At 48.0% G+C, this 23,546-nt stretch overlaps 1 protein-coding gene across 1 annotated transcript; it reads right to left on the reverse strand.

Annotated features, from left to right (window-relative positions):
- Positions 1-19,282: 19,282 nt before the first annotated feature.
- Positions 19,283-20,695, reverse strand: LOC119287145 (two pore potassium channel b-like). Its single transcript, XM_037566665.1, has one exon. The coding sequence runs from the start codon at positions 20,615-20,617 to the stop codon at positions 19,517-19,519; it is 1,101 nt and encodes a 366-aa protein (XP_037422562.1). The 5' UTR covers positions 20,618-20,695; the 3' UTR covers positions 19,283-19,516.
- Between the last annotated feature and the right edge of the window lie 2,851 nt (positions 20,696-23,546).

Genomic DNA, 23,546 nt, shown 5'->3' on the forward strand with positions numbered 1-23,546 from the left:
TTAGAACGACGGTAGTAAATAAGATGATCCCTTACAACAATTTCAAGAAGTGTTCTCCCCTAACTGTGCACCGTTGCGACAGTTCGTGTTTCAAAGCACCACGTGATGATCGGGTGTTAGATTCTAACGTTCACATACAACGGGTGTAAGACAGATTTACACACGCGAAACACTTAGGGTTAACTTGACGAGCCTAGCATGTACAGACATGGCCTCGGAACACGGAGACCGAAAGGTCGAACATGAGTCGTATAGAAGATACGATCAACATGAAGATGTTCACCGATGATGACTAGTCTGTCTCACGTGATGATCGGACACGGCCTAGTTTGACTCGGATCATGTAATCACTTAGATGACTAGAGGGATGTCTATCTAAGTGGGAGTTCATAAGATGAACTTAATTATCCTGAACATAGTCAAAAGGTTTTTGCAAATTATGTCGTAGCTCACGCTATAGTTCTACTGTTTAGATATGTTCCTAGAGAAAAATTAGTTGAAAGTTGATAGTAGCAATTATGCGGACTAGGTCCGTAAACTGAGGATTGTCCTCATTGCTTCATAGAAGGCTTATGTCCTTAATGCACCGCTCAGTGTGCTGAACCTCGAACGTTGTCTGTGGTTGTTGCGAACATCTGACATACACGTTTTGATAACTACGTGATAGTTCAGTTAAACGGTTTAGAGTTGAGGCACCAAAGACGTTTTTGAAACATCGCGAAACATATGAGATGTTTTGAGGGCTGAAATTGGGATTTCAGGCTCGTGCCCATGTCAAGAGGTATAAGACCTCCGATGACTTTCTTAACCTGCAAACTAAGGAGAAAAGCTCAATTGTTGAGCTTGTGCTCAGATTGTCTGAGTACAACAATCATTTGAATCGAGTGGGAGTTGATCTTCTAGATAAGACAGTGATGGTTCTTCTAAGTCATTACCACCAAGCTGCTAGAGCTTCGTGATGAACTATAACATATCAGGGATAGATATGATGATCCTTGAGGTATTCGCGATGTTTGACACCGCGAAAGTAGAAATCAAGAAGGAGCATCAATTGTTGATGGTTGGTGGAACCACTAGTTTCAAGAAGGGCAAGGGCAAGAAGGGATACTTCATGAAACGGCAAATCAGCTGCTGCTCTAGTGAAGAAACCCAAGGTAAAACCCAAACCCGAGACTAAGTGCTTCTGTAATAAGGGGAACAACCACTAGAGCAGAATTACCCTAGATACTTGGTAGATAAGAAGGCTGGCAAGGTCGATAGAAGTATATTGGATATACATTGTGTTAATGTGTACTTTGCTAGTACTCCTAGTAGCACCAGGGTATTAGATACCGGTTCGGTTGCTAAGTGTTAGTAACTCGAAACAAAAGGCTACGGAATAAACGGAGACTAGCTAAAGGTGAGCTGACGATATGTGTTGGAAGTTTTTCCAAGCTTGATATGATCAAGCATCGCACGCTCCCTCTACCAAAGAGATTGGTGTTAAACCTAAATAATTGATATTTGGTGTTTGCGTTGAGCATAGACATGATTGGATTACGTCTATCGCAATACGGTTATTCATTTAAGGAGAATAATGGTTACTCTGTTTATTTGAATAATACCTTCAATGGTCTTACACCTAAAATGAATGGTTTATTAAATCTCGATCGTAGTGATACACATGTTCATGCCAAAAGATAGTAATGATAGTACCACCTACTTGTGGCACTGCCACGTAAGTCATATCGGTATAAAACGCATGAAGAAGCTCCATATTGATGGATCTTTGGGCTCACTCGTTTTTGAAAAGTTTGAGACATGCGAACCATGTCTATTGGTGTATATGCATGAAGAAACTCCATGCAAATGGACCGTTTTGACTCACTTGATTTTGAATCACTTGGGACATGCAAATCATACCACATGGGCAAGATGACTGAAAAAGCCTCGTTTTCAGTAAGATGGAACAAGATAGCAACTTGTTGGAAGTAACACATTTTGATGTGTGCAGTCCAATGAGTGCTGAGGCATGCAGTGAATATCGTTATGTTCTTACTTCACAGATGATTCAAGTAGATGTTGAGTATATTTACTTGATGAATCACGAGTCTGAATTATTGAAAGGTTCAAGTAATTTCAGTGTGAAGTTGAAAGATCGTCGTGACAAGAGGATAAAAGATCTATGATATGATCATAGAGATGAATATCTGAATCACGAGTTTGGCACAGAATTAAGACATTGTGGAAATTGTTTCACAACTGATATAGCCTAGAACACCATAGTGTGATGGTGTGTCCAAACGTCATAGTTGCACCCTATTGGATATGGTGCATACCATGATGTCTCTTATCGAGTTACCACTATCGTTCATGGGTTAGGCATTAGAGACAACCACATTCACTTTAAATAGGGCACCACGTAATTCCGTTGAGATGACACCGTATGAATTATGGTTTAGAGAAACCTAAGTTGTCGTTTCTTAAAGGTTTGGGGCTGCGACGCTTATGTGAAAAAGTTTCAGGATTAAGCTCGAACCCAAAGCGGATAAAATGCATCTTCATAGGACACCCAAAACAGTTGGGTATACCTCCTAATTCAGATCCGAAAGCAATATGGATTGTTTCTTGAATCGGGTCCTTTTTCGAGGAAAGGTTTCTCTCGAAAAGTTGAGTGGGAGGATGGTGGAGACTTGATGAGGTTATTGAACCGTCACTTCAACAAGTGTGTAGCAGGGCACAGGAAGTTGTTCCTGTGGCACGTACACCAACTGAAGTGGAAGCTTATGATAGTGATCATGAAACTTCGGATCGAGTCACTACCAAACCTCGTGGGATGACAAGGATGCGTACTACTTCAGAGTGGTACGTAATCCTATCTTGGAAGTCATGTTGCTAGACAACAATGAACCTACGAGCTATGGAGAAGCGATGGTGGGCCCGGATTCCGATAAATGGCTCAAGGCCATAAAACCCGAGAGAGGATCCATGTATGAAAACAAAGTGTAGACTTTGGAAGAACTACTTGATGGTCGTAAGGCTGTTAGGTACATATGGATTTTGAAAGGAAGACAGACAATGATGGTAAGTGTCACCATTGAGAAAGCTCGACTTGTCGTTAAGATGTTTTTCGACAAGTTCAAGGAGTTGACTACGATGAGACTTTCTCACTCGTAGCGATGCTAAGAGTCTGTTGGAATTATATTAGCAATTACTGCATTATTTATGAAATCTTGCAGATAGGATGTCAAAACATTGTTTCCTCGACGATTCTTGAGGAAAGGTTGTATGTGATGCAACCGGAAGGTTTTGTCTATCCTGAAATATGCTAATAAGTATGCAAAGCTCCAGCAATCCTTCTGAGGACTGGAGTGAGGATCTCGGAGTTGGAATGTATGCTTTGATGATGATCAAAGATTTTGGGTGTATACAAAGTTTATGAGAAACTTGTATTTCCAAAGAAGTGAGTGGGAGCACTATAGAATTTCTGATGAGTATATGTTGTTGACATATTAATGATCAGAAATGATGTAGAATTTCTGGAAAGCATATAGGGTTATTTGGAAAGTGTTTCCAATGGAAAACCTGGATTAAGCTACTTGAACATTGAGCATCAAGATCTATAAGGATAGATCAAAACGCTTAATAGTACTTTCAAATGAGCACATGCCTTGACGTGATCTTGAAGGTGTTCAAGATGGATCAGTCAAAGAAGGAGTTCTTGCCTGAGTTGTAAGGTATGAAGTTAAGACTTAAAGCTCGACCATGGCAGAATAGAGAGAAAGGAACGAAGGTCGTCCCCTATGCTTAAGACATAGGCTCTACAGTATGCTATGCTGTGTACCGCACCTGAAGTGTGCTTTACCATGAGTCAGTCAAGGGGTACAAGAGTGATCCAAGAATGGATCACAGGACAGCGGTCAAAGTTATCCTTAGTAACTAGTGGACTAAGGAATTTTCTCAATTATGGAGGTGGTAAAAGAGTTCGTCGTAAAGGGTTACGTCGATGCAAGCTTAACACCTATCCGGATAGCTCTGAGTAGAGATACCGGATACGTATAATGGAGCAACAATTTAGAATAGCTCCAAGTAGAACATTCATTTGGAATAGCTCCAAATAGAACGTGGTAGCTGCATCTAGGAGATGACATAGAGATTTGTAAAGCACACACGGATCTGAAAGGTTCAGACCCGTTGACTATAACCTCTCTCACAAGCATAACATGATCAAACCCAGAACTCATCGAGTGTTAATCACATGGTAAATGTGAACTAGATTATTGACTCTAGTAAACTCTTTGGGTGTTAGTCACATGGGGATGTGACCTTGAGTGTTAATCACATATTGATGTGAACTAGATTATTGACTCTAGTGCAAGTGGGAGACTGTTGGAAATATGCCCTAGAGGCAATAATAAATTGATTATTATTATATTTCCTTGTTCATGATAATCGTTTATTATCCATGCTAGAATTGTATTGATAGGAAACTCAGATACATGTGTGGATACATAGACAACACCATGTCCCTAGTAAGCCTCTAGTTGACTAGCTCGTTAATGAATAGATGGTTACGGTTTCCTGACCATGGACATTGGATGTCGTTGATAACGGGATCACATCATTAGGAGAATGATGTGATGGACAAGACCCAATCCTAAGCCTAGCACAAGATCATGTAGTTCGTATGCTAAAGCTTTTCTAATGTCAAGTATCATTTCCTTAGACCATGAGATTGTGCAACTCCCGGATACCGTAGGAGTGCTTTGGGTGTGCCAAACGTCACAACGTAACTGGGTGGCTATAAAGGTACACTACGGGTATCTCTGAAAGTGTCTGTTGGGTTGGCACGAATCGAGATTGGGATTTTGTCACTCCGTGTAAACGGAGAGGTATCTCTGGGCCCACTCGGTAGGACATCATCATAATGTGCACAATGTGACCAAGGGGTTGATCACGGGATGATGTGTTACGGAACGAGTAAAGAGACATGCCGGTAACGAGATTGAACAAGGTATCGGTATACCGACGATCGAATCTCGGGCAAGTACCATACCGCTAGACAAAGGGAATATTATACGGGATCGATTGAGTCCTTGACATCGTGGTTCATCCGATGAGATCATCGTGGAACATGTGGGAGCCAACATGGGTATCCAGATCCCGCTGTTGGTTATTGACCGGAGAACATCTCGGTCATGTCTGCATGTCTCCCGAACCCGTAGGGTCTACACACTTAAGGTTCGATGACGCTAGGGTTATAAAGGAAGTTCGTATGTGGTTACCGAATGTTGTTCGGAGTCCCGGATGAGATCCCGGATGTCACGAGGAGTTCCGGAATGGTCCGGAGGTAAAGATTTATATATAGGAAGTCCTGTTTCGGCCATCGGGACAAGTTTCGGGGTCATCGGTATTGTACCGGGACCACCGGAAGGGTCCCGGGGGCCCACCGGGTGGGGCCACCTGCCCCGGGGGCCACATGGGCTGTAGGGGGTGCGCCTTGGCCTACATGGGCCAAGGGCACCAGCCCCTAGAGGCCCATGCGCCAAGATATAGAAAAAAGGGGAGAGTCCTAAAGGGGGAAGGCACCTCCGAGGTGCCTTGGGGAGGATGGACTCCTCCCCCCCTCTTAGCCGCACCCTTTCCTTGGAGGAAGGGGCAAGGCTGCGCCTCCCCCCTCTCCCCTGCCCCTATATATAGTGGAGGGGAGGGAGGGCATCCATACCTGAGCCCTTGGCGCCTCCCTCCCTCCCGTGACACCTCCTCCTCTCCCGTAGGTGCTTGGCGAAGCCCTGCAGGATTGCCACGCTCCTCCTTCACCACCACGCCGTTGTGCTGCTGCTGGATGGAGTCTTCCTCAACCTCTCCCTCTCTCCTTGCTGGATCAAGGCGTGGGAGACATCGTCGAGCTGTACGTGTGTTGAACGCGGAGGTGCCGTCCGTTCGGCACTAGGATCATCGGTGATCTGAATCACGATGAGTACGACTCCATCAACCCCGTTCACTTGAACGCTTCCGCTTAGCGATCTACAAGGGTATGTAGATGCACTCTCCTTTCTACTCGTTGCTGGTCTCTCCATAGATAGATCTTGGTGATACGCGTAGGAAAATTTTGAATTTCTGCTACGTTCCCCAACACCGTATTCTCCTCACGCCCTCACACAATGCGAGATGCCGTGATTCCACTATTGGTGCCCTTGAAGGCGGCGACCGAACCTTTACAAACAAGGTTGGGGCAATCTCCACAACTTAATCGGAGGCTCCCAACAAGACCACGAAGCTTCACCACAATGGACTATGGCTCCGTGGTGACCTCAACCGTCTAGGGTGCTCAAACACCCAAGAGTAACAAGATCCGCTAGGGATGAGTTGGGGAATCGAAAATCCCTTGGTGGAAGTGTATATCGGGGCCTTCTCAACCCCTCCCGAGCAAATCAACAAGTTTGATTGGCTAGAGAGATAGATCGGGCGAAAATGGAGCTTGAAGCATTTAATGGAGCTTGAGCAATAAATGGAGCTTGGGGGAGGAAGAGGTAAGTGAGAGAGAAGAAGGGGAATCCATTTTATAGTGGGGGCAACAATCCCGTTGCCCCCCACCAACCAGCCCCGCACAGGGCGGTACTACCGCTGAGAGGGGGCGGTACTACCGCCAGGACTGTGGTACTGCCCCGTCAGCTAGCGGTACTGCCGCGCTGAGGAGACTAGTAGGGAAAGGACCCAAATGCGGTACTACCGCGGTGGTAGGGGTGGTACTACCGCTCCTGGAACGGTACTACCGCCTCTACAACCGTAACTAGTGCCGCAAAATCCGACACGAGAAAAAGACCTTTCGAATCGAGGCGGTAGGAGCCAGACTGCCCAGCGGTACTGCCGCTTGTGACCCTTCGGCCGTACTACCGCAGGCAGTGCGGTACTACCGCTGGGGCACGAGAGAGAGAGAGAAAATCTCTCAAAGATGCTGAGGACAAGGCGGAGGTGCGAGGCCCCCAGCGGTACTACTGTTGTGGAGCCACGAGCGGTACTACCGCGGTGGAGCGTACTGCCGCTTGGCTCCTCAGCGGTACTACCGCTGGGTTGCGCGGTACTACCGCTTGGACCCAGACAGGACAAGGAAGAGAGGAGAGATCTCTTCAATGGAAAGGAGATGCTTGGAGGGTGAGAAGCTGATGTGTACGTGATGATTCCACCCATGCAATACCCCAGCGGACCCCCTCTTGATAGTACGGTGCCCTCTACGCAACTAGTCTACCGAGAAAGAAACAAAAGAGCTACACCATCTTGAAATACACTCCGAGGGGAAGAAAGCGTCTCGTGCTAGGGGAGAATCTGTGAATTATTCAAAGCACAAGATTAGTCCGCAAACATGTTGTCATCAATCACCAAAACTACCTTGAGAGAGATATGCCGTAACAATCTCCCCCTTTTTGGTGGATTGATGACAATAGGGATTTGCGCAAGGAAAAGAAATAAAACGAAGAAAACTAAGAACTACAAAATATAGACGGGCTCCCCCAGAATGTGTGCACCAAGATATGGCACGGCACACACATTCGGATCAACACTCCCTCTATATTTTATAGTCCAACAATACTAAGCACAAGATATATGAGAGAAGAGAATAAACAGGATAAGCATGCATCTCATAATAAACTACAGTACTCTAAAAAGACATAAGTAATAAGGTAGCGATAGGGAGCATATGTCTCACACCATATGTCTAGAACTTAGGTCTCACACCAAATCAAACCAAATAAAGACACCGAGAGAACACACAAGAAACCACAAGACGACTCAACGACTCAAAGCACGACAATAACACAAATCCCTACACTCTCTCCCCCTTTGGCAGCGAGACACCAAAAAGGGCAAAGAGTGACGCTACGACTCCAGGTGATGGGAAGAAGACGATCTCGAACATCACATCTCTGCATCTTCATCGTGGGTCGAAAACTGTTCGGCATCGGAGTCGGTCCAATGGCAATTCTGATGAATCCAGTCCTCCTCTTCAGTGATCTGACCCTCAGACCCACTGGCAACTGTTGCTCCCATCTGACGCATGAGCTCCTTGTGGCGCGTCCTGGCATGCTTCTCTGCCACATGAGTCATGTACTGACCATGAGACTCCATGCAGAAAAGCTTCTTCATCTTGCGCTTAAGCTTCTGTGCCCACGACGGTTCTGTACTAGAGGGGCCAAAGTCCTCCTCACGATCATCAGTAGCAGCCCCACCCTCGGTCCCCATGGCAGCAGCAGCAGCAGATGGACCCCCTGTGGCAGCAATAGCAGATGGACCCCCTGTGTGAGGCGTTGTCCAATTGTCCTTCTTCCTCATACGCTTGATCTCATGAGAAACGAAGTCTCCAGTTTCTAGCAACACTCTGGGATAAGTCTATGCCCAGGCCCTCTCAATGAGCCTCATGATGAATGGACCATATATAGGGCACTTGCGCTCAGACACGGCAGAGAGAAGTTCAAACCACATGACATGAGAAATATCCAGGCTCTCTCCAGTGCTTGCTTCCTTCTCATGCTGACAGAAAAGGAGCATGTCCACGAGGTAAGAGTGGACCATATCCAGATTCCCGATCCGAGGGAAGAGAGTCTCACGGAAGATGCGATGAAGAATGTCCAGATATGGAGACAGCTCATAGGTCTTCTTCTCATTTACTGGGTGAACTTTCACAGTGCAGTAGGGCCAAAGGGCTTGCTTGTGGGTGGACGTAGCGTTGCGGTGAGGGCGGAAACCGACAGGAGTCTCAAGCCCGTGATCCACCACATCAAGTAACTCCATGAATGCCTTCCACTTGACTGAAAGCAGCTTGCCATTGATCATCCATGTCAGAGTCCTCCCGAAATCCATCCCAAGATGGACGGTGATATAGAATTGAGCCACTAAATCTGCATCGAAATCCTTGTTGAATTGCATGATCCTGAGAATGTTCAGCTGAGTGCACATCTGAAGGGCTTCGCCAAAGTACTCTGGTTCCTTCTCCATAGCATCAGTGTCAATGGAGCGAACATCAACAAAAAGATTCTTCTTGGCCTTGATCACATCAAAGTAGATGGCAAACTGAAAACGGTTCCAGAACGGGCGATTGACCAAAGTGGGTTCTTGGTCCACCGCATAGGGGTTGCGGCGACGCTTCTCCCAAAACTCTTTGTTGGTCATCTCAGTCACAGTCTTCCCCTTTGGCTTGTTGGCGGATCGCTTCGATTGCTGAGGAGGTGAAGGAACACTTGCAGATGCACTTGCTGGAGGCGGTTGGGTGCTCGAGGAACCACTGGCTGGCTCTAAGGTGCGGTAGCGTTTTGATGTAGCACGCCCAGGGTTGATACGGCGACCTTGCTGCTCGGAATGGTCATCACCTGGATCCAAACACAAGAACACGCAAAACAACCAGAAAGAACGAGCATAAGCCAACGAACTCAACAAAAATGATCAAGGTAAGGCAGGAAAATGATGGAATTTGGCATGCAGCGGTAGTACCGTGACATGCCCGCGGTAGTACCGCCCCAAGCGGTAGTACCGCCCCAAAGGGAGCGGTAGTACCGCTCTAGGTCAAGCGGTAGTACCGCTTCAAAGAGAGCGGTATTACTGCTCGAGGCGGAGAAACAGCAGTTTCCTACAACACGAGGCGGTGAAACAGCGGTTTCCTACTACCGTGGTCAGATCCGGCACTACCGGCCTACCAAATTCAAAAATAATCCTACCAAACTCTAATCGAGATAGTCTAGTTGCCTTCTCCAACCAACTCAAGCCTAGATTTAGCCAAAAATCTAGAGATGCAACCACCATTGCCCCTAAGAAACAAGATCTGAAAATGAGACAAAACGAAAGAAGGAACGAGGGCAATACCGGCATCCATGGCAAGAGAACGAGGTGGGGATCGACTCCACCAAAGGAAATGGAGAGGAACGCCCCGGAGACGGAGATCCGTCGGAGCCCTCCCGCGGCGAGAGGAGGTTGGAGAGAGGAAGAGAAAAGAGGGGGCGAAGTGAATGGGTATGGGGGAGAAGAAACCTCCCCCTGCCCCGACTTAACCCCCTGGTCCCGTCCCTCAGTGGTAGTACCGTGCTGGGGGGGCGGTAGTACCACTTACGAGCGGTAGTACCGCGCACCACCAGCGGTAGTACCGCCCAGCACGCCATGGCAACTAAACAAACAAGGCTTTTGCTTGACGGAAGGACAAAAACGGCAAGAGAAAGAGCACACCAGCAAACGACCAAGACACACCTCTTTAAAAGAGAGTGGTGGCCGAGGCCACCTATGTTTGAGTCAAAAGGTATGGCGCCGCGAAGATTTTAACCTTGGGGCCATGACCAAAACTCGTCTTTGAAGCACAAGTACCATCAACAATGGCTAAAGTGAAAGACTTGATCAATTTATGCATAATGGGGGGAGAGAGAGTTCATTGAGAGAACAACACTCCCCCTATGTCCATGCCTACACCTAAACTAGACAACAAAATGTGCGTGGTGGGGTGTGCAAGGGTTCAAGCCACATTGCTCAAATCAATGATATTTAGCTCATGCCTTAACTCGCGAAATCTTACTTCATCCAAGGGCTTCGTGAAAATATCTGCAAGGTTGTCATGAGTGTTGACATAGTTGAGCTCGATCTCTCCTCGCCTAATGTGATCCCAGATGAAGTGATACCGAATCTCAATATGCTTCATCTTGAAGTGTTGCACCGGGTTGAGGGAGATCTTGAGGGCACTTTCATTGTCACACCAAAGAGGCACTTTGTCACAAGTGACACCGTAATCCTTTAAAGTTTGCCTCATCCATAGGAGTTGTGCATAACAACTACCGGCGGCAACATACTCCGCCTAAGTGGATGAGAGAGACACACAACTTTGCTTTTTGAAAGACCAACTTACCAAAGAGCAACCAAGGAATTGACACCCTCCGGAAGTGGACTTCCTATCCACTTTGTCTCCCGCCCAATCGGAATCCGAGTACCCTACAAGCTTGAAGTTTGATCCTCTTGGGTACCATAAGCCAAAGTTTGGGGTATGAGCCAAATATCGAAAGATTCGTTTGACTGCCACATAGTGACTTTCCTTAGGTGCGGCTTGAAACCGTGCACAAATTCCCACACTCAACATAATGTCCGGTCTAGATGCACAAAGGTAAAGCAAGGATCCAATCATGGAGCGATATACCTTTTGATCCACCACTTTACCATTGGGATCTAAGTCAAGTTGGCACTTGGTGGGCATTGGAGTGGAGGCCGGCTTGACGTCACTTAGCTTGAATCTCTTGAGCATGTCTTGAGTGTATTTGGATGATTGATGAAGGTTCCTTCACTTCTTTGCTTCACTTTGAACCCTAGAAAGAACTTCAACTCTCCCATGAAGGACATCTCGAACTTTGAGGTCATGAGAGCGGCAAATTCCTCATTGAAAGCTTTGTTAGGGGAACCAAAGATAATATCATCAACATATAATTAGCACACAAAAAACTCCCCTTTGACCTTCTTAGTAAAAAGAGTGGTGTCGATTAGCCCAACTTCAAAACCACGGTCTTGTAGCAACTCGGTAAGGTGGTCATACCACGCACGTGGGGCTTGTTTAAGGCCATAGAGTGCCTTATCGAGTTGATACACATGATCGGGAAAGTAGGGATCCTCAAACCCGAGGGGTTGCTTGATGTAAACCAATTCATTAATAGGACCATTAAGAAAAGCACTATTCACATCCATTTGTTGTAACTTAAAGTTATGATGAGAAGCATATGCAATCAACATGCGAATGGATTCAAGACGAGCAACGGGAGCAAAGGTTTCACCGTAGTCGATACCCTCGACTTGGGAGTAGCCTTGTGCTACCAAACGAGCCTTGTTGCGAATGATAATCCCATGGGCATCTTGCTTGTTTTTAAATATCCACTTGGTTCCTATGACATTGTGATTCCCAGTCGGTCTTGGCACCAATCTCCACACTTTGTTGCACTCGAAGTTGTTGAGTTCTTCATGCATGGCATTGAGCCAATCCGGATCTTCTAGTGCTTCATAGACCTTGTGGGGTTCCACACAAGAGACAAACGCGTGATGCTCACAATAATTTGCTAATTGTCTACGAGTGCTTACCCCCTTTCTTAAGCTTCCAAGCACATTCGTCATGAGATGATCCTTGGTGGAGAGCTTGGAAGCAACCTTGGCGGCATGACGCTCTAATTCCTCCTCGGGGGTGAGACGAGGAGTGGTCACTTGATCATCTTGAGTGTCGTCTTGGACTTGTTCTTGTTCTTGAACTTGCTCGGAGGAGAGAACTTGACCTTGGGCATCACTTGATGTGTCAACACCGTCTTGAGCGTGATCTTGCCCTTGGTCATGTTCTTGAGGATGAGGGCCTTCATGTTGTTCTTCGGAAGCGTGTGTGCCTTGGGTTGGTGATGGCTCCACTTGAGTGGAGCTTTGTCCTTCTCCTTCGGCCACAAGGGGTTCCTCAATGGGTAGGATAAAGCCAACACCCATTCTTCTTATGGCTTGGGGAGGAATTTCATCACCTACATCACAAGTGCCACTTTGCTTCACTTGGGAGCCATTATTCTCATCAAACTCCACGTTACACATCTCCTCAATAAGTCCCATGGATTTATTGAGGACACGGTAAGCATGAGAGTTTGTAGCATAGCCAACAAAATATGCCCTCATAAACTCTAGCCTCAAATTTAGACAACCGAACACCTTTCTTGAGAATGAAACACTTACACCCGAATACCCGGAAGTACTTGAGGTTGGGCTTGTTACCGGTGAGTATCTCGTATGGAGTCTTGTTCAAGCCCTTGCGGAGGTAGAGCCGATTGGATGCATGACACGCGGTGTTGATGGCTTCGGCCCAAAAGTTGTACGGAGACTTGAACTCCGCCATCATGGTCCTTGCCGCATCCATCAACGCCCGGTTCTTCCTCTCCGCAACACTGTTTTGTTGAGGGGTGTATGGTGCGGAATATTGATGCTTGATTCCCTCATCACTAAGAAATTCATCCAAGGTGTAGTTCTTGAACCCGGTTCCATTGTCATTTCTTATTGTCAAGATCTTTGCATTGTGTTGACGTTGTGCTTCATTTGCAAAGTCAATGACGGTTTGTTGGGTCTCGCTCTTCCTTTTGAAGAAGTACACCCACGTGTACCTTGAGTAGTCATCCACAATCACCAAGCAATACTTCCTACCTCCAAGACTATCGAAGGATGGGGGCCCAAAGAGATCCATGTGAAGGAGCTCCAAGGGCCTCTTTGAATAAATGATAGTCGTGGGAGGGTGAGCCTTCTCATGTAGCTTTCCTTCGATACAGGCACTGCAAAGCACGATCTTTAGCAAAACTAACATTCGTTAGTCCACGGACATGGTCCCCCTTGAGGAGACTTTGCAAAGATCTCATATTGACATGGGCTAAACGGCGATGCCAAAGCCATCCCACATCAACTTTAGCCATTAGGCATGTCGCGGTCTTAGTGGGTCACTCCGAAAAGTTAATCACATATAGACCGTTCTCGACATGCCCAACAAAAGCTACTTTAAGAGTCTTGCTCCACAAGAGGGCCACGGTATCGATATCAAAGAACGTGGCAAAGCCCATGATTGCAAGTTGACGAACGGAAAGTAAATTGTATGCAAGGGACTCAACAAGCATGACCTTCTCGATCGTGAGATCATGAGAGATGACCACCTTGCCAAGTCCCAATACCTTAGAAGATGAGGCGTCACCCCACTCGACATTGGTGGGCATAGATGGAACTTTGTGCACGTCCACCACCAAGTCCTTGCTTCCGGTCATATGATTTGTAGCTCCGCTATCGAGCAACCATGATCCACCACCGGAAGCAAACGCCTACAAGAGATCAATGCTTGGTTTTAGGTACCCATTTTGTAATGGGTCCTTTGATGTTAGTAACAAGGGTCTTAGGAACCCAAATAGACCATTCAATGTACTCATGAAGAGAACCAACAAATTTGGCATAAACATGCCCATCACTAGCACGGCATAACACATAAGAAGGGTTAAAATCGCCGGCTTTGTTGAGAGGGGTGACATTGCCCTTCTTGACATTGTTCTTCTTCTTCTCCTCGGGGGCACTCTCTCCCTCCCTCACAAAGGTTTGCATGAGGGGAGGAGGTCGTTTGGTCTTGTCATTCTTCTTCTTGTTCTTGGAGTCGGGCACGTACCCAACCCCTTCCTTGACCACACTTCCCTTTTGGTTGATCAAGAGATCGTTGAGGTTCTTCTTGCCTTGTATGCAAGTCGCAAGACCTCTCTCAAGTTGCTCCTTCAACTTAGCATTTTCCTCAACAAGATGTATATGCTCACAACACGGGTTAGTAGCATTTGCATTATCAATTAAAACCATATGAGGAAAAGTTGCTTTCTCCTTAGTTAGCTTCACTTGGAGTTGATCATGAGACTCCTTGAGACTAGCGTGAATACCCTTCAAGGCCTTGTGGGCCTTGTCAAGTATATCAAACTCCTCTTTGAGTCTAGCAAGATCAACCCCGAGTTTGGCCTTCTCGAAATTTAGCACACGAGAAACAATGAGGACATGATCATAATCTTTCTTTAACTTAGCATGATCAACATTGTGTGACTCCTCAAGAGCCAAACGAAGACCACGCTCTTCCTCAAGAGCATTGGAAAGATCCGAAATCTCATCGGCATAGTCACGACTATGCCCTTCCATCTTAGAGATGGTGTCTTCGTGAGCCTCGATCATGTCATTGGCTTCACCAAGTTGTTCCAAGAGAGCAACAAAGTGCTTCTTGGATTTTCCCTTGAGTTTGCCCATAAAGGCCACAAACTCGTTAGCCTCCACATTAGCTCCCTCAAGTTCATTAATGCTATCCGTCGGGGAAGGATGATTAATGATGGTAGTTTTGATGTTGGAGGTTACCTTGTTGGTGGCTTTAGCCATGAGGCACTTGGCGGTGATGCTCTCATTGGGTGAGTCGAAGAGAGACACCCGTGACGTTGTTGCAATGGCAACGGAGGCCATGGCAACCGACTCATCATCTTCATCATCGTCATCATCCTCATTGTACTCTTCTTGCACAACCAAAGCCTTGGGAGGAGTCTTCTTGGTGAAGTTGTTCTTGTTGGGGAATGACTTGGCCTTGTCCTTTCGGATGAGCTTGCCACCATTGTCTTCCCTCTTCTCATACGGGCATTCCGCAACGAAATGACTCACGTTGCCGCAATTGTAGCAAGTCCTTACACGTTGCTTGCCCCTTGTGCCACTCGAGTTGTTTTTGCTAAAGTTTGAGTTTTTCTTACTCCAAAATTCCTTGAAGCAAGTGCCATGTGTTCATGATATGCATACTTCGTATCTTCGGGGTTGCTCTCCTCTTCTTCCTCTTCTTCTTCTTTCACGGTGAGCTTGGCCTTCAATGCAAGGTTAGGCTTCTTTGCCCGTTGAGAACGGAGCACCGCATTGTCGGCGGTCTTGTCCAAAATGTTCATGGCCACAAACTCATCCAACACTTTGCTTGAGGTCAAAGTGTGGAAGTCCGGTCTTTGACGAATGACGGAGGGCATGGCCTTGTGATAGGGCATCATTGCCTTGAGGAATTTACGCTTGATCCAATTGTCATCCGTGTCCTTGCTCCTGTGATCTCGTAGTGAGACCGCGAGTTTGGTTACTCTCCGATAAAGCTCACGAGGTTCTTCATCTTCTTTCATTGCAAACTCATCGACCTCATCTTGTACCACTTCATAATTGGAGCGTTGAATGCCTGCGCTTCCCCGGTAGAGAGAGACAACACAATGCCATGCATCTTTGGCCAAGGCGAAGGGATGAAGATGAGGTAGGTCTTCGGGTGGAATTGCATCTTGAATGATGAAGGGAGCATTTTCATTGAATTGATTGTCCGTGGCTTCCCGAGGAGTGAAGTTGCTTGGATCATGTGGATAGAAACCTTCTTCAATGATTCTCCAAAGGTTAGTGTTCACATGATTTAAATGATGTTTAAAGCGGTAAACCCAAGAATCAAAATCCTCATTTTCACAATCTTAGGGGGAGGACCGGCATGATTCAAATGAGTAGAAGGAACCGGTCCACCATAAACAAGTGGTGGTTCCACATGGGCAAAGATGTCGGTGCCATTCTTACCACTAGAAGAAGGAGCCTTTTCACTACTAGTTTCCCCCTTGTCGGGGATAGCATCCGTCACCTTGTTGGCGGGGTTACCCACTTTCAACGGTGCGGTGGATAGTTTAAGCCCCTCAAGAAATTTAGTAAACATGCTTTCAACTTCGGTCGTCATGGAGGTTTTCAATGTGTCCAAGGCCACATTGAACTCCTCACGAGAGACCGAGGTTCCCCCATCTCCCGTAGACGAGATCGGATTCACACCGGAGTGTTCCTCCACACCGTCTACGGTATCAACCATACTCTTTGGATGGTAAAGTCCTTAATAAAGAGACGAGACTCTGATACCAATTGAAAGGATCGATATGGTTGACTAGAGGGGGGGGGTGAATAGACAACTATCAATTTTTACTTTTCTTTACCAAATTAAACTTTGCATCAAAGTAGGTTGTCTAGATGTGCAACTAGGTGAGCAACCTATATGATGCAATGACAACAAGCATACAAGCAAGCAAGGGAAGAAACACTAAAGAGCTTGCACAAGTAAAGGTAAGAGATAACCAAGAGTGGATCCGGTGAAGACGAGGATGTGTTTATGAAGTTCCTTCCTTTTGAGGGGAAGTACGTCTCCGTTGAAGCGGTGTGGAGGCACAATGCTCCCCAAGAAGCCACTAGGGCCACCGTATTCTCCTCACGCCCTCACACAATGCGAGATGCCGTGATTCCACTATTGGTGCCCTTGAAGGCGGCGATCGAATCTTTACAAACAAGGTTGGGGCAATCTCCACAACTTAATCGGAGGCTCCCAACAAGACCACGAAGCTTCACCACAATGGGCTATGTCTCCGTGGTGACCTCAACCGTCTAGGGTGCTCAAACACCCAAGAGTAACAAGATCCGCTAGGGATGAGTGGGGGAATCGAAAATCCCTTGGTGGAAGTGTAGATCGGGGCCTTCTCAACCACTCCCGAGCAAATCAACAAGTTTGATTGGCTAGAGAGATAGATCGGGCGAAAATGGAGCTTGAAGCATTTAATGGAGCTTGAGGAATAAATGGAGCTTGGGGAAGGAAGAGGTAAGTAAGAGAGAAGAAGGGGACTCCCTTTTATAGTGGGGGCAACAATCCCGTTGCCCCCCACCAATCAGCCCCGCACAGGGCGGTACTACCGCTGAGAGGGGGCGGTACTACCGCCAGGACAGCGGTACTGCTGCGCTGAGGAGATTAGTAGGGAAAGGACCCAAATGCGGTACTACCGCGATGGTAGGGGCGGTACTACCGCTCCTGGAACGGTACTACCGCCTCTACAACCGTAACTAGTGCCGCAAAACCCGACACGAGAAAAAGACCTTTCGAATCGAGGCGGTAGGAGCCAAACTGCCTAGCGGTACTACGGCAGTGGGGTCACGGGCGGTACTACCGCTGTGGAGCGGTACTGCCGCTTGTGACCCTTCGGCCGTACTACCGCAGGCAGTGCGGTACTGCCGCTGGGGCGCGCACGCGCGAGAGAGAGAATCTCTGAAAGATGCTGAGGACAAGGCGGAGGTGCCAGGCCCCCAGCGGTACTACTGCTGTGGAGCCACGGGCGGTACTACCGCTGTGGAGAGGTACTGCCGCTTGGCTCCTCGGCGGTACTACCGCTGGGTTGCGCGGTACTACCGCTTGGACCCAGACAGGACAAGGAAGAGAGGAGAGATCTCTTTAATGAAAAGGAGATGCTCGGAGGGTGAGAAGCTGATGTGTATGTGATGATTCCACCCATGCAATACCCCAGCGGACCCCCTCTTGATAGTACGGTGCCCTCTACGCAACTAGTCCACCGAGAAAGAAACGAAAGAGCTACACCGTCTTGAAATACACTCCGAGGGGAAGAAAGCGTCTCGTGCCAGGGGAGAATCTTTGAATTATTCAAAGCACAAGATTAGTCCGCAAACATGTTGTCATCAATCATCAAAACTACATTGAGAGAGATATGCCGTAACAACGGGGGAGCAAATCCCCCCGGAGACTGGCGATGGGGCCATGTCCAATTCGGCCCCCAGCCGAACACTATTCCGGATGCCCATATGGTTCCGGAATTAGGCAAGCAGCCTCGTTTGCGAGAAGGAGGTGCACCTATTCCGCCGGTGACCTCCGTCCATCCAGAGGCGTCGGATACCTTACTGGAAGCACTGCAAAGTGCTTTCATTGTTGAAGAACACCGTACCCTCATGGCCGCTAAGAGAGGGTTCGGTCCGCTAAGAGCGGACTGGCTGAAGCCTGCACCAGCCTTTTGACAGGCTTTGAAGTATGCGACGTAATTTATGCAAAAAGAGAATATCATAGTATAGACAATAGCCCCTGAGAAACTGTCCGGTGCTCGAAAAGAGAAGTCAGACAGATGATCAAATAATTTTCGCACGAGACTAACCAATATATGTCTATATGAATAAGCAGACATCGATGCTGGCTACGACCTCTCATTCTGCCGAAGTCTCTAAACTGAAGCAGTGTTTGGAGCAGGCCAAGGAAGAGCTCGGCCGTATGAAGAAACAACTAGAGGACAGCAAGGTATGCAATGATCTATTCTGATGTAGAAAGATATGAATTGAGTATGTTTGATCATACTATCATGATATTTTGTAGGAGCTGCGACCGAGGTGGAGACCCTCAAGAAGTCGTTGGCCGAGGCCCAAGAAAGAGTGGCGAAGGAACAAGCCGCCCATGAAAAGTACGAGGCAAGGGTCGGGGAGGTCCGGCAGGAGCTCCAGGACGCCGCAAAGAAATGCGAGTCCTTGGAGCGTAAGATTTCGGACCAAGAGTCCGAACTTGCTAAGGCCCACCAAAGCGCGCAAGAGGCCCGGGTCGAAGCCCAGGGTGCCCTCCAGGAGATCCAGGAAGCCAGGAAAATCACGGCGGGTAAGGCCTTTATTATGCAGAGCAAGTTTGTGAAGAAAAGGTACCTCTTACTGACCCGAATTTGAAGTTCTCCAGGAGTGTTTGCGGATCTACCGCGCAGTGTTGCTGATGCAGCGGAGTTCTTCCGAGCAGAAGAAGGGAGCTTAATGAAGAAGCTGTTCTGGTTGCAATACCTTACGCCAGAACATCCGGTGCCCTTTAGCGACCTGGATTTTTTTTTTTTGCCTTAAACATGAAGCTATTCTGTATTCTTCTAGACAAGCGTACTCTGGTTTTTCTCCCCGTTTATTGGCTATCTGGCTGATAAATTTACAACTGGAAGTATTTTTTTGCGGGGAATTTAGGACTTTATTCAACCATCAATAGCTCCTACACGACCATTTGCAACTTGAGTAGCAAAAATGTTGGAAGCCTCAATGATAGAAAATGTGTACTCCGCACGTTTATACACCTGAAAATACACACCATTTTCCACCACTTACTTGGATTCTTCGACAATGACCTCTTTGTCGGCTCCCCAAAAACCAATACTAAATGCTAAGGAAATGGTCCAACAAATCAAGCGGTGGTGGGCTGCGCAACGGCGAGGTCAGAGGGCGACAGCGTGCCGTTGTGGTCGGCGTCGAGCATGTCGAACTCCTCCATGAACTCTGAGATCTCCTCCTGGCTGATCTTCCCGAGCTCCTTGAGCTTGTACAGCACGAACTCCGCCGCCCCGACGCGCCGGTCACCGTCCAGGTCCGCCGCCTCCAGGTCGGTGTTCGTCGTCCGCCGCGTCAGCACCCAGCGCGCGAGCGCTCTCTGCCGCCGCTCCGCGTACAGCTCCGCCACGTACAGGAAGAAGAGCGCCACCACCACCGTGCTCACCGTCACCCACACCGCCGCGAACGCGCGCCCGGCCGACGACGTGAAGCTCCTGTCGCCGTACCCCAGCGTGGTCACCGTCGCGCACACGCAGTACAAGGCGTCCACGGGTCGCATCCCTTCGCCCTTCCACAGCACCAGCGTCCCCGACGCCACCGACGCCGCCAGCAGCGCCCCGGCCGCGTACAGCTTGTACCACGTCTTGTTCATCTCCATGGCGCGCAGCTCCCGCGCCGGGTGCTTGCCGTTGGCGTGGACCGCGCGGAAGACGAGCGACTCCTGCTTCTCGACCAGGTAGTCGGCGGACTTGCTCAGGGAGGTTCCAACCACGGCGACGCCGCCGAAGGCAAAGGCGCTCGCCAGCAGCTTGCCGGTGTCGCTGGACGGGACGAGGTCGCCGTAGCCGACGGTGGTCATGGTGACCACGCAGAAGTAGACCGCGTCAATAACGCGGCTGCCGCTGCGGTGCCCGGACATGTGGTCCATGGCGAGGTAGAAGGCGGTGGTGCCGGCGACGACGTAGGCGAAGAGGAGCAGGCCCACCAGGCGGAAGCTCGAGCTCGGGCGGCCGCTCTCGAGCACTTCCTTGGCCGGCGAGGCCGCGCTTTCGGTCCGACTGGCGTTGCCGGGGGGAGTAAGAGGGCGAGGCTCTTCCAACGCAGCAGGATCGGCGGAAGGAGCCGTCCGGCAGCGCCGAAACCTCTTGACCCCGTCCGGCGGCTTCTGTCGGATGGCACCAGCCGCGTTGCCGTCGCCGCCGGATAGCAGCGGTTGTTGAACACCACCGGCCACCATTCTAGCCGATGGGCGATGGAGTTGCAGCAGCTAGCGATGCAGATATGTGCAGATCAGAGGAGAAATGCGAGCCTCTTCTTGTTCTCGATGACTCCACGTGTGGAGTGTATCGCCGTACAGGTGTAGTTTACAGGTGCGGGTTATGCCGCGTGGCTGCCTGGTTGCCCTTGAGTTTACTGCCTCTCTCCACCTGTAAAAACAAGAGAACATTTGTTCACTTTGACATTTTCTTTGAAAAAACTTTCAAGATATTCACCAAATATCATGACACATCATGTCACTACAAAGAACATCGTAGGTTATTCGAAATTACTTAAAAAGGTCGTCATATTAGCCTGCTGAATAAACGTACTAAATGTGGTATTCACACTCTGCTGAGATCTGGGCTACCATTAGTGGCTAAGGCGTAGCCCAAACCGGTGAAAATCATTTCAATCCCTTTGGAAAAACAAAAGAAAAGACAACAATGTTTCATTGCAAGGAGTGTGAGTGCTTGACTCGAAGTGCCTGATACGCTCTGCGTTCACAGTGGTGTTGCCCAGATCTGGATCTGACGTCATGTGCTCGCCACGATTGTCCTAGGTGTCTCATGGTGACATGGTTGAGATGCCGAATGAAAGCCCCGCGCCTTGGCGTCGATGGAGGTGACCACCGCGGGTGCCGCTCATTTTTTAAGGACGTCGTTGTGGTTCTCCTCACCGTGTCAGACTGTCAGGGTTTCACGTGAAAACCCTTGTCCGTCTAGGACTCAGCAGCGGCCACGCTCAACGCTGTTTTTCCTTTTAAGGACGTTGTCGTGGAACTTAGGTGTCCTAGGGCCTGTTTGGTTTAGGCCAGCGCCCGGCATGCCAATCTGACTGTATAACGAAGCCCACTAAACAAGCCCATGTTAAGGTCAATTAGGCCATCATGGGTTCTCAAAGTCTGTAAGTTACCTTTCATGGAGAGTCTAGGTATGCAAACCATGGCGCCGCCAGGATCTATAGCTACCGTCTGCACATCGCGCTAGAATCGATCTAATTGATTCTTGCTTGCTGCCGCCGCCGCCGTGCTTGCCTAAGGCACTATACCACTATCTATTATGTCTTCGTGCTAACTGCTAAGCAGGCTGCTGATCATGCCGACGTGCTGTGACATAGAGTCCGCCGATCCCCACATCTATACTTCTCAAGGTACGCCCGTATATACAATGGTGTTTTGTACGGATGATATCCTACTAGTATATAATTCCTATGGACTGCAATATACTAGTATGTACAATGGAATCATCAGATGCCTTTCTTTTTCATTTTGTTTGATGTGGTTTTGTGATTACAACCTGCAGTACTTCTCCTCTTCTACAGATGTCAATGTACGAGCTAGTCTAATCTTGCATAAAATAAGGTGCAATGCATACTAAGCTATGCCCTTGTTTAAGAGCTTTTTTACGGTGCATCATACTACCCATTATGATGGGTAGTATTTTGGTAGATCCAATGGTCAGTATAGATGGGTCAAATTTTCCCTCTGGGACATATTGGTAATTTCTGTTTAGAGATAGATTTCTTCTTTGTTAGTTCTATAATCACAATTAATGATCTAATTAATTAAATTAACCCATTCGATCCGGCACGGAGGCACGGGCGAGTGCGTCTGCGACCTCGTCGCCACTGTTCCTTCGGGTTGCCGGAGCAGCCCCGCAGGTGAGGCACAAGGTGCGGATCCAGCGCAGGTAGGCTATGAGATGAGCCTCCTGTCAAAGCAGCTTGTCGCCCCAAGGAGGAGCAGAAATGTGCTGGAAAGACGAACGGAGAAGGCCTACTGTATTGCGTGCCCATCTTCGATCCGCTCATGGAGCTCTGCTCGCCACCATCGGCCTTGTAATCACAAACTGAGTTGGGGCAATAAAGAAAACCACCGGAGATGATGCGTGCCCGTGGCCATCAACAAGCTCTACGTAGGTGTGTTAGAAGAGAAATCAGCGATCTGATTGTTGCGTACTTGCATACGTGTGACGTGCATGCTTGTGTATCCGGCTGGCCGGCGGTGAGTCTACTAGCGTAGCTTTTCTAGGTCGCTGTGTACGTCCGGTGCAGGCCAGCTTGGAGCATGAACCAAGATCGTCAACTTCGTTTCATCGTCTTCATTGTGCGTCGCCGACCGAAAAGTATTAGATGGTGTGGACCGCGCCATGGCAGGGAAGAAACCTGCTTGCGTGATTGATAAACATTAGAGTACCCAAAATACCCCTAACTAGTCAATATACTACCGAAAATCTGTTGTAGTATTGTCTTATCTAGGCCCTTCAAGCCACATAAATTAACAGCCCAAATTGATTTGATGCACCGTAAAAGGTCTCTTGTTTAACTTTGTTTAAGTTGTTGGTAAACCATAGGGCTAATTTCCATCTAACAGAATGTATCATTTTTATATTTGCAAACATATATTATTTTGCTTTGATGTCAATGTTAGATTAAGACTTTATGTAGGGGGGCAATACGGGGTGAATGTGCATATAACTAGTTAGGGTCTTGTGGCGCAACCGGCTCCACATCTTTCGACTTACAGATGCATAGCATGAATACTGACATTGCACGGACATAGGGACACCTTGTGATTTACACCAACGTGTCTACTTTTTTTTTGTCTCATTATTTTCTTCGTCCCCCTCATACTAAAATCCTGGCTCCGCCCCCGAAGAAGAGCATGCACAACTATAGCTTAAACTGACATTACACTGATTAGGATCGAAGATTACACAATAAAGACATGTACATCCATGGTGCAGATTGATTTAAGCAGCCTTTCCCGTACTTATTAGCTGTGATGCTCACTTGCTCAGCATGGCCTGGTAGAGCTAGCTCGTACCATGCTGCCATTGGCAGTGAATTAAGCAGGCAGCTGCATCCACCATGTGGTTAACAACTGAAAGCCATATCATATTGGACTA

The sequence above is a fragment of the Triticum dicoccoides genome, chromosome 4A, assembly GCF_002162155.2.
Source record: "Triticum dicoccoides isolate Atlit2015 ecotype Zavitan chromosome 4A, WEW_v2.0, whole genome shotgun sequence".
In the NCBI taxonomy this organism is placed as follows: domain Eukaryota; kingdom Viridiplantae; phylum Streptophyta; class Magnoliopsida; order Poales; family Poaceae; genus Triticum; species Triticum dicoccoides.